General features: G+C 38.7%; 1 protein-coding gene across 2 annotated transcripts in view; it reads right to left on the bottom strand.

The window, feature by feature from the left end:
• The window catches only part of ADCY8 (adenylate cyclase 8), a 261339-nt gene that overhangs the window by 140248 nt on the left and 102645 nt on the right, over positions 1-18446 (bottom strand). For both annotated transcript variants that reach the window (XM_050801571.1, XM_050801572.1), the window contains exon 5: positions 12219-12346. In XM_050801571.1, coding sequence (XP_050657528.1) covers positions 12219-12346 — 128 coding nt within the window. The remainder of the gene's footprint in view (positions 1-12218; positions 12347-18446) is intronic.

Here is an 18446-nt window from a genome sequence, read left to right as displayed (position 1 = left end):
TGGAATTTTTATGAGGACTTAATGAGCCAAAGCATGCAAGACATTTATCTCAGTATTTGGGATATAGCGAGTGTTTAAGAAACTCAAGCGGCCGGGCACGGTGGCTCACGCCTGTAATCCCAGCACTTTGGGAGGCTGAGGCAGGCGGATCATGAGTTCAGGAGATCAAAACACGGTGAAACCCCATCTCTACTAAAAATACAAAACAAAACAAAACAAAAGCCAGGTGTGGTGGCATGCGCCTGTAGTCTCAGCTACTGGGGAGGCTGAGGCAGGAGAATCGCTTGAATCCGAGAGGTGGGGGTTGCAGTGAGCCGAGATCACGCCACTGCATTCCAGCCTGGGTGAACAGAGTGAGACTCTGTCTCAAAAACAACAACAACAACAACAACAACAACAAAACCAAAACAAAACAAAAAGAAATTTAAGCTGCCATCATTATTTTATGAGCATAGAATAGAAGCCATGGTAAAACAATAGGTTTCTGTAACTCAACTGCATCAAATTTTCCAGTATCCAAACTCAGCCTCCCTTGCAAGATTCTATTAAAAATATTTCCATGGTGATAACAGGCATGCTACCTATTTGAGTTTTCCTATTTGAAGTTGGGATCTTATTATCCTCATTTTGCAGAAGAGGCCATGGAGGCTATAAGTTAAGTCACCCACCCATCATTACAGACCTAATTACAGGAAGAGGCAGGAAACAGGGTAGGTCTGTTGCTGCCTGTCAAGGGCTCCCCAACCCATCCCATTCACTCAGCATATTTTCTATGTCACCTTACAGTACGATAGGCACTCTTTCAGGGAAACTTTGTCACGATCACATCCAGCAATGAATTATAATTTTAATAAAATGGAATCCTGACTGAAATTCTTGGAGTAGTCAACTGAAAAATAAGTTTAATGTCATGATAAATGTTTGCTTTAATTAAAATTTGTATGTCACATATTGTCTGTTGGGTGACTCTTGGAACTCAGCTTTGATGTGTTATCATCCCTTCCTTTCTATTTCACAGCTGCTGCTCTATTTCAGGTCCTTACTTCTCTCCCCTGGTTTAGTATGAGAATATCCCCAAACCAGTTTCCTTCCTTTTGGCCTCTGCTTCCTCCATTCCAGTGTCAATGGGAGAGAGAGTAATCCCTTTCCACAGTCGTCTTCCTGACATCCAGATCTGACCATGTCACTTCCCTACTTTAAGAGTCAGTGACTTTTCATTGCCTGAGGGATAAAGCCCCAGCATATCTTACCCTAACCCTATTGTTTTCATTTAGAATTGTGATAATTACCAAGGTCAGATTCAACACTTAACACACACATACAAACACATATAAACACAGATATACCACACATGTACATACATGTACACATACATACACATGTACACACATACATTCATGCACACATACATGTGGCTTTTGCCATTCTTAATAGCTAGCATGACTCATTGTTCAAGCCTTTGTTTCCAGGAAAAAAAATACACTTTGGTTCTTGGTTAAAAAGGCTACTGTGCAAACAGCTCAGTAAAAGGCAAATGACGGGGAAAAAGCTTCCCCTCATACTTGTACTTTTGATTGTCTTGACTCTTGCCCACTTTGCATTTAAAAAATTATTTTTTATTTTATTTTTTGTACATTCACAGATAAAATTGTATATATTCATTGCATACAACATGAAGATTCGAAGCATATACGCATTGCGGAATGACTCAATCTAGCTAATTAACACAGTTATCATTTTTATGGGGAGAACACATGACATCCAATCTCTTACCACTTTTCAAGAATAAAATATATTGTCAACTATAGTCACCAAGCTGTGTAATAGGTCTTTTGAGTTTATTTCTCCTATCTAATTGAAATTTTGTATCTTTTGATTAACGTCTCCTCAACCACACTCCAACCACCCCAGCCCCTGATAACCACCATCTCTACTTCTATGGGATAGCTTTTATAGCTTCCACACAGGAGTGAGATCATGAAGTATTCATCTATCTGTGCTTAGCTTATTTCTCTTAACATAATGTCCATATTCATCTATTTTATTGAAAATGCCAGCATTTCCTTCTTTGTGGTGTGATAATATTCCATTACATATATAAACACCACATTTTTCTTTATCCATTCATCCATCGATGGGCATTCAGGTTGATTACATATGCTGCAATAAACATGGGAGTACAGACATTTCTTCAACATACAGATTTCATTTCCTTTGGATAGTTACTTAGTAGTGGAATTATTAGATCATATGGTAGTTCTATTTTTTAAGTTTCTGAAGAACTGCCACTGTTTTAAATAATGACTGTATTAATTTACATTTCCACCAGCAGTGTTCAAAGTTTCCTTTCCACCACTTCCTGGCCAATACTTGTTATCTCTTGATTTTTGATAGCAGTTATTCTAATAGGTATGAGTTGATATCTCATTGTGGGTTTTATTTGCATTTCCCTGATGATTAGTGATGTTTAGCTTTTTAAAAAATAGAGCTGTTGGCTTGTATGTCTTCTTTTGAGAAATGTGTATTCAGGTCCTTTGCCCGTTTTAAACTCAGGTTATTGATTTTCTTGCTATTGAGTTGTTGGAATTTCTTAGATATTTTGGATTTTTAACGTTTTATCAGGAGTATAGTTTATAAGTATTTTTTCCCATTCTGTAGATTATGTTCACTACCTTAATTGTTTCTTTTGTTATTCAGAAGCTTTTTAGTTTGATGTAATCCCATTTGTCTATTTTTGCTTTTTTTTGCAACTCTTGTAAATAAAATCTTGACCTTTTTTTTCAGATAGTTTGCTGTTAATATATAGAAATGCTACTTATTTTTGTATGTTGATTTTATATCCTGCAACTTTACTAAATTTGTTTAATTCTAACTTTTTTGTGTGTGTGTGTGGAGTCTTTAGGGTTTTCTCTATATAAAATCATGTCATCTGCAAAGAGAGACAATTTAACTTGTTTTTTTCCAACTTAGATGCCTTTTAATTCTTTCTCTTGTTTAACTGCTCTAAGTAGGACCTCCAGTATCTATGTTGAATAGAAGTGGCAAGAGTGGACATCCTTGTCTTTTTTCAGATCTTAGAGGAAAATATTGCAACTTTTTATTGTTTAAAAATTTTGTTTTAATGACAGGGTCTGCTCTGTTGCCTAGGCTGGTGTGCAGTGGCACGATCATAACTCACTGCAGCCTCAAACTCCTGGTCTCAAGGGCTCCTCCCACCTCAGCCCTCTGAGTAGTTAGGGGATTACAAGTGCCACTATGTCCAGCTTAGGGGAGGTCAATTTGAAGAACTGAAGCAGTCACCTGTGGCTGCCAAAGAGAATACAGTGGTGCTAACACAGCAACCTCAAATTCCTAGGCTCAAGTGATCTTCCCTCCTAAGTCTCCCAAGTAGCTAGGACTACAGGCATGTGCAACCACACCCACATAATTTTTAAATATTTTGTGGAAATGAAGTCTTTCTATTATTGCTCAGCTTAGTCTCATACTCCTGACCTCAAGCTATCCTCCCACCTTGGCCTCACAATATGCTGGGATTATAGGTGTGAGCTGCTGCACTTGGCCTAACTTTTTCTTATTGAGTATGATATTAGCCCTGGGTTTGTCATATACATGGCCTTTATTATTTTTAGGTACATTCTTTCTATACCTAATTTATTGAGAATTTTCATCATGAAAGGATATTGAATTTTGTCAAATGCTTTTTCTGCATCTATTGAAATGATCATGCGGTTTTGTCCTTTATTCTGTCATTGTGGTGTATCACATTTATTGATCTATGTATGTTGAACCATCCATGCATCCTGGGATGAATCCTACTTGAGCATGGTGAATGATCCTTTTAATGTGCTGTTGAATTTGGTTTTCTAGAATTTTATTGCATATTTTTGTTCATCAGGAATAAAATCAGGAATATTTTTGTAATTAATCAGGAATATTCTATAATTTTCTTTTTTGTAGTGTCTTTGTCTGGCTTTGGTTTCTGGATGATACTAGCCTCATAAAATGAGTGTGGAAATATTTTTTCCTCTTCAATTTTTTGGAAGAGTTTGAAGAGAATTGATATTCTTATTTAAATTTTGATAGAATTCACAGTGAAACCATCAGGTCCTGAGCCTTTTTTAGATGAGACACTTTATATTACTGATTCAATCTCCTTACTTGCTGTGGGCCTATTGAGATTTTCTATTTCTTCATAATTCAGTTCTGGTAGATTATATGCATCAAATGAATTTATTCATTTTATTTTATTTGCTTTTTCTTATTTAGTCCAGCGATAGGTCTTTCAATTTTATCGTTTCAAAAACATTCAACTCTTGGTTTTGTTTATTTTTTCTATTTTTTTTTCTAGTCTTTATTTCTGTCCTGATTTTTATTATTTTCTTTCTTCTACTAACTTTGGACTTAGTTTGTTCTTGTTTTTCTAGTCCCTTGAGGTGCAATGTTAGGTTGCTTATTTGAGATCCTCTTTTTTGATGCAGGTGTTTATTACTGTAAACTTCCCTTATATAACTGCCTTTGCTGTATCCCATAAGTTTGTTATGTTGTTTTCCAATTTTGTCTCAAGAAATTTTAAAATTTTCCTTTAAGTTCCTTCATTGACCCATTGGTTGTCCAGGAGCATGTTGTTCAATTTCAATGTATTTGTGAATTTTGTGAAGTTCCTCCTGTTATTCATTTCTAGTTTTATACCCTTGTGGTCAGAAAAGATACTTTATATGATTTGAATCTTCTTAAATTTGTCAAGATTTGTTTTATGTCCTAACGTATGACCTATCCTGGATAATCTTTCATGAGCAGTTGAGAATAATGTATATTCTGCAGCTATTGAGTGAAATGTTCCATATATGTCTATTAGGTCCACTTATTTGAGAGCATAGCGTAAGTCTGATGTTTCTTTATTGATTTCCTGTATGGATAATCTGTGTACTTCTGAAACTGGGATGTTGAAGTCCTCTACTATAATTATATTATGGTATTATCTTTCCCTTCATATCTATTAATATTTGCCTTGTATTTTTAGGTGCTTTGATGTTGGGTGCAGATATATTCACGATTGTTATATCCACTTGCTGAATCATCAAAGTCTATTTTATCTTGCATAAGTATAGGTATTCCTGTACTCTTTTGTTTTTTATTTGCATGTAATACCTTTTCTATCCTTCACTTTCAATCTATGTGTGTCCTTGCAGGTAAAGTGAGCCTTTGTAAGCAGCATATAGCTGAGTCTTGTTTTTCATTCATTCAGGCACCCTACGTTTTTTATTCTAGAATTTAATGCATTTACATTACAGGTAGAGACTTACTACTGCCATCTTGTTAATTGTTTCTAGTTGTTTTGTAGATCTTTTGTTACTTTCTTCCTCTCCTTTTGTCTTCCTCTGAGGTTAAGTGATTTTCACTAGTGTTATATTTGAATTCCTTGCTTTTTTTTTTTTTTTTTTTTTTTTTGAGACAGACTCTCACTCTGTCGCCCAGGCTGGAGTGCAGTGGCGGGATCTCGGCTCACTGCAAGCTCCACCTCCCGAGTTCATGCCGTTCTCCTGCCTCAGCCTCCTGAGTAGCTGGGACTACAGGCGCCCGCCACCATTCCTGGCTAATTTTTTGTATTTTTAGTAGAGACCGGGTTTCACCATGTTAGCCAGGATGGTCTCGATTACTCCTGACCTCGTGATCCGCCCGCCTCAGCCTCCCAAAGTGCTGGGATTATAGGCGTGAGTCACCGCGCCTGACCCCTTGCTTCTATTTTTTGTGTATTTACTATAGGTTTTTGCTTTGTGGTTACCATGAGGCTTACGAAAACATCTCTCATTTGTAACAGGTTATTTTAAGCTGATGGCAACTTAATTTTGAACACACACACCCTACTGTATATTTTTAATCCACTTTGTCCAGCATTTTATATTTTTATGTCAATATTTGCATTTTAATATTGTATATTTCTTAACAAATTAGCGTGGCTATTATTATTTGTAGTAGTTTTGTTTTTTATCTTACATTACAAAGATGTAAGTAATTTACATCTTTTTCCAAGTTTGAAAAGTTTTCTGCTACTATTTTTTAAAACAAGTTTTCTACCCTTTTATCTTTCTGTTCTTCTCCTAAAACCCACAGGACTTGAATATTTGATCTTTTGGAGTTGTCCCATAAATCCTGTATTACTGTAGTATTAGAGTATTCTGAATTTTACTTTGTACTTATTTTTACCAGTGAGTTCTACACTTTCAAATGTTTTTATTATACTCATTAGCATCCTTTCTTTCAGCTAGAACTTCCTTTAGCATTTCTTATAAGGCAAGTCTCTTGGTGGTGAATTCCCTCAGCTTTTGCTTGTGTGGGAAAGTCTTTATCTCCCTTCATTTCTAAAGGACAGTTTTGCTAGGTATAGTATTTTTGGCTGGCAGGTTTTTCATTTCCCTTCAGCACTTTGAATATATCTCCCACTTTCTCCTAGCCTGTAAGGTTTCTGCTGAGGAGTCTGATGTTAACCGTATTGGGACTCCTATATATGGTATTTGCTTCTTTTTGTTGTTGTTGCTTTCAGGATCTTCTTTTGGTCTTTGATTTTAACAGTTTGATTATTATGTTTCTTTGACTATTCTTATTTGGGTTGAATCTGGTTGGAGATCTTTGACCTTCATGTACCTGGATATTTACATCTTTTTCCAGGTTTGGAATGTTTCCTGCTACTATTTGTTTAAATAAACTTTCTACCCCTTTATCTTTCTGTTCTCCTTCTAAAATCCCCATGACTTGAATATTTGCTTTTTTGATGTCCCATAAATCCTGTAAGCTTTCTTTATACTCCTTTATTCTTTTTTCTTCTTTGACTGTATATTTACAAATAACCTGTGTTGGTGTTTACAATTTCTTTCTTATGCCTGAGAAATTCTGCTGTTGATATTCTCTATTGCAGTTTTCATTTTGGTTATTATATTTTTTGGCTCTAGGTTTCTTTTTAAAAATTATTTTCAATCTCTCCATTAAGTTTCTTGTTCTGGTCACTTATTATTTTCCTCATTTTATTATTTTTTTTGCATTTTCCTTATGTTTGCTGGGATTCCTTAAAATAGTTATTTTGAAATATTTGGCAGGCAGCTCACACATCTTGATTTCTTTAGGTTCAGTCACTGGCACCTTATTTTGTCTCTTAATGATGTCATGTTTCCCTGATGATTTTTGACCCTCATCATTGTGCCTCAATCCCTGCTCAGTTGAATAGGTAAGTTCCTTATTATAGTCTTCACAGACTGAATTTTCCTGGGAAAGCACTATGGCAGGTGTGGTGCTGCGGCATTCCAGAAGCCTGGGGCAGCTGCAGCCAGAGTGACATTGCTAGAAACATGGTACCTACTACATGGGTATTACTTCTGGGTGGGCCAGAAGCCTGGGACCACTGAGGCTTGCCAATTGCTATGGGATGTCCAGAGGCCAGGTCCACTAATGTCAACCTAATAGTGGTGTGTACCTGAGATCGGGTTGGCCAAGCAACCTGTAGCCTCGAGCTGTGTGGTCCTACCTGCCACTGGGGCATGTGTAGAGGCTTAGTCTGTGGTTACCAGCCTGGTATATGATACCATGAGGGTCTGCCTAGTGCTGGGTTTTACTGTGGCAGGCCTGGTGTTAGGGTCCAAGGCAAAGTCCTATGCCCACTTCCTTCTTTTTTCCCCAAGTGGATGGTATACTTTTCTGCACTCTGCTGCTTGGGATACGGGAAGGATGATATGGGTAATGTAATATAAATTTGTCCTGCCTACTCCCTTTAATGTGCCTTTTCTTATTATTGTGCTACAGCTGAGTATTATGACATCTCACTTGATTTCCTTAGCTCTTTTGAAGCTATTTTCACATATGAATACTTGCTCAAATTGATGTTTCTGTTAGAGAATAATCACAGGAGAGTCCTATTTCACTAACTGGCTTTACTACTCCTCACCCACTTTGAAACCTGCCAATGCTCTAACTAGCAGTAGACAACCTTGGCCTTTCCTGATATTGACACCCTCTCCTCACATGTCTGTGGTTGTAGAGAATTTCTATCACATGTTTGGATTGATCAGTGAGAAAGAGACTAGGGTCATTTTGAGTGTTGGTTTGCCATTTGAGCAAAAATTATAGATCTCACCTAAACAAGGAAACTATTGGAGTTGTTAGATATAGTGACTAAAAATCCAAATGCCATCTTACCATCAGAACACTGGCCCTTTGTTGTCTTCCTGCACTCTGGGGATTGATGGTATCCTAACTTTGAGAAAATGTCAGAAATAGGGACAAGGAGAGCTGCTGAAAGGGGAGGACAAAACTTCAAACAGGGGTCCATTTCTGACAGCATATAAAGAGGGTGAACATGAAATCCGGGGACACCAGTCAATAAATGGTTTATTAACCTAACCTTATGATATATGCAGTATAATATTATGAACATTTCCAGTCTTTATAGCTTCTCTCAAGTTTTCAAATTGGAACAAGCGACTTTGCAGCTGAATAAAAAATTCCATCTTGTGTAAGCAGTAATTGGTTAAGACTATTAACTTTTTGATGAAGCTATGTAACTGGCACTTCCTTGTAAACACATTAAGGTGCAAATATTGTTCACCAGCCATTCCTCAGAGTGAAATATTTGACAGTAAGACTGGAAACTATAGAAGTCTGAGCCAATTGCAACCGAGGTTTGCCTAATTCCAGGGCTCCTATTAATTCCTTTTTAGCATGCTTTCTTGCTAACTAGAATAATTAATACTGGACCTCATGTTACTTAGATTAGAATCAAGGAGTTGTTTGGATATTAATAGATTTTGATTCATACAGTTTGAAAAAGACTTTGAATCATTTCTCACTGTTCAATTTCAAAACTCCAGAAAGGAGATCTTAAATTCAATAAAATGATCAGGAAGAATAAGGTCCTCTCCAGAAAGAGAAATCATAATGCTCTAAGTACCTTAAAGTATTTGATTATTGATGTTCATTTATTTTCCAATGTTATCTCTGTAACATATCTTTTACTTAAGGCTAAGATACAAACCCTTATGACAAGTCTGTAGAAAGTTTTGCTACTTAAACTCTGGTGTTTTTGTGGCTATAAATCACAGATTTTCAGAACTGGTGGAGACTTTAAAGTTGTCTGACCTGATTTTCTTATTTTGTAGGCAATAAATTTAATTGTTCCCCTAAACGACACCCATGCACAAAGACCTCCATGTGACATGTTTATCACTGTATTTCTAGGGCTTAGCCCAGTTCCTGACACATAGTGGAGCTCAATAAACATTTGTTGATGGGTTTACTGATTGACAGAATAAGGCTCACACACCTAATTAGTTGTAGAGATCTCTGATCTTCTGGGTATCAGTCTGTATTAGTCTGTTCTTGCATTGCTATAAAGAACTACCTGAGACTAGGTAATTTATAGAGAAAAGAGGTTTAATTGACACATAGTTCCACAGGCTGTACAGGAAGCATGACTGTGGAGGCCACAGGAAACTTACAATCATGGCAGAAGGTAAAGGGGAAGCAGGCACATCTTACGTAACAGAGAAGGAAGAAGAGAGCAAAGACACACTTATAAACAACCAGATCTCACGAGAACTCACTCACTATCATGACAACAGCAATGGGGATATCCACCCCAATGATCCAATCACCTCCCATCAGGCCCCTCAGCCAACACTGAGGATTACAATTTGACATGAGATTTGGGTAGGAACACAAATCCAAACCATATCACGGTCCATTGTCCCCCTTTACGCCAGTTAAAATATTATTACAATTCATCCTAGTTTTCAGGGAAAAACTCTCAAATGTTCAAATTTGCAGTTAAAAAACATCTGCAGCCTTTTCCATTAACGAAAACCTGAACAAAAGGGAATTCTGTGTTGGAACGCATAGATTCCTCTTTCCATAGTTCCTAAAGTGGAGTACTTCTGCATCTCTACAGAAGACAGCGAGATAGTAGAGAGGACATCTTGGGTCTCTTTATCTACCTACCTACTTGGTATTAGGGATAGTAAAGGGTTTGATTTCCATCATACACTTCATAGAAAAGTACCATAAATTCTCATCCCACTTGTGCATCTCCTGATTCCATTTTTTTGGGTTTATAGGAGACTTTCAGATAAATCCCTTAAATGAGGCTTAAGGCCTCTGAAATTGCTACTCAAAATTTTTTCTTTCCATGCAGACCAATGACATAAGAAGACTGCGACAACTGGATATTTTTCTTGAGATATGATAAAGCTCTACATGTGCCTTTCCAGAGGTAGGCTGCTGTCACTATGGACACATGCCTTCTGCTGATGGAAAGGTACTAAAAGGATTTCGGAAATTCCTAGTCTCTTTGCCCTTTGCTGGAATGGTACTCCAGCAGTCTTCAAAGAGGCTTGGATGCAGGCAGAATTACTCTGGATCCACTTTGATCACCAAGCTGGCCAGCCCAGCCTAATGTAGTCTGCAGTGATGGCCTAATGTAGGGCTGGAAAACTTGACCAGATAATGCTTAAAATTCTATTAGAGATGGTGTAAAGGGAGAAAGAAGGTCTTTAGAGTGCTTTTGTCTCCTGCTCCTCAGATTCCTTCTCTTCTGAAAGAATAAAAATATGATGATACCCAGACAAGGAAAGAATCCCAAATGTTGACCTTAAGACACCCAGAACCATGGCCTCTGGGTCCGTCCTCATAGTCCACCTCCCTGTGCCTGGTCTTGTGAGTTCCTGCTGCTCCCCTTTGCAAGACAATGTGCTATAGCAACTGCACACCCTATTCAACTGTTTGTAGAAAACAGAAAAGGGCCTTCAGTTTACAAAGAGCACTCCACTTGAAGACTGTTGAGTGACCATCTTTGGCACGTAGCTTTCATTTAGAGACTGTACTCCTATTGCCCAATGCCTTCTTTCAACAAAACGTGGTTTTTCCTCTTGGTAGTTTCTGGGAGAATATGATGTTTGCTAGTTCGTTTCCTTTGTGAAAACTGGGTTGTCTGTGGAAATATCTTTTACTGCAGGTGGGAAAACTTCATGTGAAAAGTTCAAATCTGTAAAGCTGCATTTTGAGAAACCCTCTATTATACTGATTTTTCCATGGTATTTTCTAATTCCACCTTTAAATCTCTCTAAAGGCAGTGGTTTTCAAGGTTGGCTATACCTTTGTCTCATGGGAGAAGCTTACAAACAGCCCATGGTCTTCCCTAGATCAATTAAGTCTGAGTTTTTGAGGATGTTAGTCACCCAAGCACTGACATATGTGTGTGTGTGTGTGTGTGTGTGTGTGTGTGTGTGTGTTTCTGCCTATGCATCCTCTTGTTACTGCTTTTGCTGTGGCTTTGTGAGGACATGACACTTAGAGGCTTTGCAACCAGTTTGGACCCCAGGAGGAGTGCTGACAATACTAAGGTTCTGTCTGAAAGTCACACACAGCCTAGTTCCAGAGTCCTCAACCCCAATAATTCCTTCTTCCTTGATCCATCATCTATTTGTCAGATATGCTGAACAAAACCAAAAGCACTTGGCACACATCCATGAAGCCAAGCCTGGTGGAAGTCTTCTAGTAATTTCCTATTGGCCATAGGATAATGTGCAACTCCTTAACATGACTGAGAAGGTCATATGGGCTCTGGCTGCTGCCAGCCTACAGTCCATCTGTCACTACTCTTTCCACCCCAGGCTTCACGGTAGCCATTGAAGCACATCCTGGTTTCTGTACATGTCCATCCTCTCTTGAAAACTCTCCTCTCCACCTCCAGGATCCTGTCAATGTCTACCCACCTTTCAGTCAACAGCTTAGACATTTCTATTCTGGAAAGCCTTCCCCAACATCCCACATTGAATTAACTTCCTCCTCTATTTTTCCCAAGCATTTGGATTTGATTTATCACAAAGCTTAGTGTTCTGCATTGAAATTTTCTATTCATTCATTCATCTCTCCCTCTGCATTGTAACATCCCTGAAGGTAAGGACTATGCTCATCTTGTTCCTTGCTGAATCTCCACAAGGGCATTTGTAATACAAACTTGTAGCACAAATAATTAAAAGTGAGGTAAACTCGGAAAACAATGACGCTAACAGGTTCATTGGTTTATACGGGAGAGCTAAGGGGCACACGGTTTTTGTGAAATAAGTCAAAGGGTTCTGCCTTTCACCATACATATGATTTACCACAAAGGGTAGATGGAGTGGCGTGTGATCATGCACATTGAAGACCCAGGTAACATGGAGGGGATCACAAATTACCTGATGGTTTTGATCATGCTGAGACCCATTTCAACACAGCAGTGGGCATGGTCCTGGCGGGGCTCAGGAAGTCCAGACACGCAGTAGTAGCAGTCCCCCAGAATTTTAATACGAAGGCAGTGATGCTCCTGGAAGGAACAGGATAAGAGGGAAGAGTCTATGTCAGCAGAAGGATCAGTTCTTCAGAAAGGTTGAGAAAGAGGCAGGACTAGGTGGTCTGCAATTTGGGGTAAGGAGCACCTACCTTTGAAATACACTTCTGTCTTTCTAAAATATTTGAGGTGTAACCTAAATGGGGGTTTGAAGGACCCAGATGTAGAGTGGAATCATAAAAAAATTGGATTTTGAGTTCAAAAGCTACATGGTTATATCCAAGCTTTGCTATCTACTAGCTCTATGGTCTGTACACCTATCACTTGGCCAGGCCTGACAGAGTGATCATAGTATCTCCTACAAATTCAGCCCCAAACAATGTCTCTCTTCTCAGAAGCAGCTGTGAATTAACAGCTTTCATCAGTCTTTAGCTTAATAATAAGCACTTAAAAATGTACATCACTTAGGGAATCCTATTACTTCAACTTGATAAAGTTCCTTTCCAGCAAGGACACTGGCACTTTATGAAGAGGAACTGAGTCTTCTTATATATCCTTTTATTCATGTATTAATTTATATGTTTGTTCATTGAAAAAAATTAAAAATCAACTGGACATCTATAATAAGGCAAACATTGGCCCTAACACAAAGATGACTAATAATAGCTCCTATTATGCTCTATGAATAAAACACAGTTAATCCTCACAACAACCCTCTAAGGTGGGTTGTTTTTCCTCCATTTCACAGGTGAGAAGTAGTTGTTAGTTTGGCGGATTTCCAATCTTAAAGACACAAGTCTTACAAAATTTCAAAGAACAACAAGGGTTAAGAAAGTAATGCACGCTTTTATATTGGATAGGAAGCAGCTAGATGTTATAGGTTCTAGAAGAAAGAGAACTTAAGGTAGTATAGCATGGCGAGCCAAGAGCACTGGTTTAGGAGTCACACTGCACAGGATCAAACCTCAGATACCCCCTCCGTGTTTTCGGTGAGTCTTTGGGTAAATTACCCAACCTCTGGGCTTCAGGTGCCTCATCTATAAAATGGGGATAATCATAGGGCCTGTCCCATTGTGCCACTGTGAGGGCTGAGTGAGATGATGCAAGTGAAAGCTCAGTACAGGGCCTGGCAGATGGGGCACTCAATTAATATTGCCTCTTTCTATAATGAAGACTTGGACTCCAGGCCGGGCTCCTTCACATATCTGTTTTTCATCATAGACAAGTGACGTTTCCTCTTGGTTTCCTTGGGCAGATTGTTGGGACTGAATGACCTCTGAGATGCCTTCTAGATCTGAAGTCCTAAAGGCTTATGGTTCTACAGCTGTGTGGGAAAAGCAGGGCCCCAGAGCTGGAGAAGGGGAGTTATTGATAAAAAGTGCCCACTGAGAAACCAACAGTACTGTTGATGCCCTTGTAGTAGCAAGCTGTAAAGCACTGTGTTGGTTTCCCAATCTCACCAGGAGTTGGACATTATGTTTGGGTAATGGATAAGTAAATATACTATCCCAAGAAAAACAAATATTAGACAGGGAAAAGAGAATCAGAACTGTCTGTGGAACTTCCCCGTCAGATTTCTGGAGACTTGTCAAAGTTCCCAAATGGGCCCAGATGCAATCTTCAGAACTCTGACAGCATGTACAGCCATCCCAGGATTATTTTTAGGAGACCAGAGCTCCTGTCTACTGGCTGCTTCAATGCAGCTAATTTTGCAAGACAGGTGACAATGAGGTCTGATTGATCAAATAAAAGAAGCTTAAGGCCTTCAGTTATTTCTTATAAGGCCTTGAGAGTGTCATGATCAGAATGGAACTTAGAAAGTTTCTTGTTCATTGGTGCTAGCAGTGCCCAGATTTGTGGAGTTAGTGGGACTGTTATGAAAAAAGAAATCAGAGGGTTCAGAGATGTTGTAGAGTACATTTTTTTTTTGTCAAGAAAATATGAACAATCCATCACCAAACACCAAAAACAGCAATCCAAATACTATCTACTATCCCCATCACTTATAAAGACATATCCTCAGAATAAAGGCAAGGTTTTCTTTTTACCTAAATAAATGTAACATTATGAAAACTCACTACATTGCTCTTATCATTTTTAAAATCTTATGCCCACAAGTTTAAAATTTCCAGTTTGTGTGTATGAAGCAGAATTTGAGAACCAGTGTTCCAATATCTTATTCTGATTTTGCAGATCCGAGCACTGAGACTGGAAGGCAGGGATTGGTGACTTCATCTGCAAATGGTCTTTTGGGTCATTGGGTTGGTATGTGAAAGAAAGCCTGGTGCCATCAAAACCAGATGCATGGATTGGCCTGTTGCCTGTTTGCTACAGGGAGGGATGAGGGAAAGGGGCATAACAAAAATTACTTTGGTCTAAGAATCTGACGTCTGCATTCCAGGCAAATTTACCTACTGTTTGACCTTGGATAAGATACTGAAGCCACTGTATGTGGGTTTCAATTCCTCATATGTGACAAGTGCCAAAATAATCTATCTTGTCCTTAATACATAACAGAGTAAGCTTGGCCGTCACTTAACAATGACAATGACAACTGACACCCGGAAGTAGCCTTCTCAATGTTCAACATGCTGCTCCTTATCTTTTCTCGTTGAGCTTCACAATAAAACTCTGAACATGGCAGAGCAGGTAAAGTCACATCTGTTTTACAGATACAAAAATCTCAGTGGAGAGAGGGGAAGCTTTCTGTGCTACAGAGGAGCTAGGTAACAGTAACAACCTGGGCTGGACATCACCCTCACCAACTCTGAATCTGTGATCTCTCCCTGAGAACAGAGGTGAAAGCACTTTGGAAAAAATCTAAGTGGGGACAGGAGCTAATAGTCGCTGAGCACATACAATGTGCCAGGCAATGTGCTAAATACATTACACTTATGTCACTTAGTCTTCAGGACCACTTTCTGAGTCACGTGCCATTTTACAGATGGGAACAGCAGGCTTGAGGGAAAGGCCACATGGCAAGTAGGAGGCAGAAGAAGAATTCAAACCCGTGTTCGTCCGATTGTGGGGCTCCATGCTCTCTCTTGTCAAAACTGCAGGAATTATGGCAAAGTCCAGAATGGTAGGTCTCCTGACAAAAGTGTGTTTTAGAAGGAGATTGTGTAAAATAGTTGATTACTTTTCTGAGGCTGACATTGAATAACGATGTGATGATGTTCATGTCCAGGGTTTGTTGTTCTTCCAACAAAAGGTGGAGCTGGTAGCCTCCTTGAAACTCTTTGGATCCCAAATACATGGTTGTATATATGCATATATATTATATAAAATTATTTTATATATAAAAATAAAATGTATGTAATATATATAATATATTAAAGGCCTGGATTCTTATCTGTCAAGGTCTGTCAATTTGCAGATACATTTTTCTGATCAAATACTATGAGCTGTCAGATGACTTGACAGTAATATCCAAATAACTTATTTGTACCAGAAACTACCTTGAAAAGTTCACATACAGGAAGCCAGAGTGCTTTGGAAAAAAATATTCAAAAAGAAAAATAAAGTAGAGTGAGGATCTTCTTGAAAATTTTATTGAGTTGGCCTTATTGCAATGCTTTCCTCCTGTCTTGATGACTTTGACATTATCAAAATCTTGGAAAATTCCCAAGAGTTTATGAAACTGCACATACAGACAGTAGATAAAAATTAGGAGATGAATGTACCAAATGATCAAAGATGGTTATATTGTTCATGGGGTAGAATTACAGGGATGTGTACTTTGCATTGTGTACATCTTCGATGTTTGAATTTTAATATAATGAACACGTGTAACTTTAATAAGCAGAAAAACTCAATAAAAATGAAAAAGAAAAGACTTTCAAAGCAAAAACATTAGTGCTATCAATGTACTTTTTAAAAAAGTTAGAAATCCCAACAAATTTTATAGTATTTTATCTAATTGTAATCACATAAGTGGTACATGAATATATTGTCCTAGTAAAAATGAAACTGTAGATAAGGTTGAAGTCTCCTAGGACAGCCTCTTCTCGTCAAACACACAGCACCCTGGAAGCCTAGTCTTCTTGCCCTCTCCATGGAGGCTGCTATGCATTCACATGTGGTTTTTCCCTTGCCAGACTCTGAGCTTCTTGAGGGGAAGGATGGGTTTTGCCTTTTCAGAGTCTCGCACAGTACCTGACAAAGTACCTTTTCTCTTTCTCTGGGTCAGCAGAGTTTACTGTGACACAAGAAACGGACCTTAATCACATCTGCCAGTGGACTTTGGATGGCCATTTTTGTTCATCTTGGCATCTTTGATAAAAAATATCAGAACCATAATAGGAAATGGAATAGCTATGTGTAACTGATACCAACCACCACTGATGCAACAATAAAAGGAAATGGTATATATGTTTTTCCCCAGTCCCCAGCCCTCCAGCTAAAACCAACCCTCCTATTAGGAGGATACCTCAGTTTCCACTTCCTCCTCTGTCCCTGTCAGTCTCCTAGCTAGTAGCTGTTCAGTAGCTGAAATTCATACTACGGTTGCTTGACAAGTCCCTGCCTGCCTTTCTAGCCTCATCTCCACTACTTCCTACCCTGAACTGTATCCTCTAGCAATCTCTTCTGGTTTCTTCACATATGCAGAGTAACATCTTTATGCTGGTTTTCTCCTCTGCATAAAATATCCTGCTCTGATTTCTTTGCCTTGCTAATTAGTGTATAAATTATGTATAATAAAATCACCTTTTTGACAAAGTCAAACTCATGTCTGTCTGACTGTGGGGCTCCATGCCCTCTCTCGACAATACTGTAAAGAGTGATGGAAACAACCACCATAATAAAAATATAAAGCAGCTATGTAATCCCCCAAATCACCCCACCCCATGCTCCATTGCTATCCATATGCTTACTCCATTCCCAGCCCTCCTTGCAGCTACTTATCTGTTTTCTGCCTCTGTAATTGTACCTTTTATAGGATGTCTTGTAAATGGAGTCATAAAATACCTAGCCTTTTGTATCTGGCTTCTTTCACTTGGCATACTGCACTTGAGATTCATTGATGTTGCACATAAGAGTGGATAATTCTATTTTTATTGCTGGACAGTATTCTATTGTATTATTTACATCCTTTTTAAGACTCGGCTTAAGAGTCACTTTCTTCAAGAAGCCTTCTCTCATCTAAAGGTCATGTGTTGCCTCTGTGTTTCCATGGCCCCCAGACTGACCCTCCTCATAAGACATGGCACATTTTATATTCCTTACCTATTTATGAATCCCTAACTAGACTCAATTCTAGGAAAGGAGGAGGTGTGTTTTCATGATTCTCATATTCCTAACACATAGCAGCATGTACAATACCTAGTAGGTGCTTAAATGCAAGTATGAATGTATCTCCCATAGAGTGAGGCAGTCTTAAAAGAGGACATTTTGACGTTCTAAAAATGAACTCCCACTTGATGTGGTGTTATTTAATTCTCATTACAGCTCTCTGAGGTTGGCACTAACATACACACTTTACCAAACAGGAAATTAAGATGTCTATTTGAACCCAAAGCCCACTCTAAAGTACAGTGTGACAATGATATTACTTTGTAACTCAAGTGGATTTAGGACTATGAATCTGTGTTTTGATAGCAAATGTCCATCTCCTTTAATCTGTTTTCTAGCTTAGCTCTGATCAAGCCTACTGGAAAATGAAGACACTGTCTTGCTGGCTAAAAACGAAGCTCTTAAGTTAGGTTGATCAAAATGGTGGTGGGATGGCCCAGCAGATTACTGGTTTTTGAGAATGTGCTAATTCATCCCAGATGGTCAGGGTTGGCTGGAAAACTGCAGGCTGTCATTGCTGCATGCATGAGCACTGAAGCTGCAGCTGGATGGCACCTGGCCACGTGCAAGGGGAAGCAATGATAGGGGTGTGGAAAGCAGATAAAAGGGACTTGGGTTTGATTGTCACTCAACCAGCTGTCTCTCAATTGAGAAAATTAATCTGACAAATCTTCCGCCTGAGACCTGTAAACAGCTAACATCAGTCCCCAGAAAGTGAGAGGGTCAGGGTCCATGCCTAGGGACAGGATGCAGAATGGTAATGACTTTGGGGAAGAAGGCTGAATCCTTCTCTTTCCTTATTCCATATGCAGTCCCTCACTCCTGCAAAAGACTAGGAGGGAAT

Source organism: Macaca thibetana, chromosome 8 (assembly GCF_024542745.1).
Source record: "Macaca thibetana thibetana isolate TM-01 chromosome 8, ASM2454274v1, whole genome shotgun sequence".
Taxonomy (NCBI): Eukaryota; Metazoa; Chordata; class Mammalia; order Primates; family Cercopithecidae; genus Macaca; species Macaca thibetana.
The sequence above is the reverse complement of the archived record's forward strand: the minus strand, read 5'-3'. Positions and strand labels throughout refer to the sequence as shown.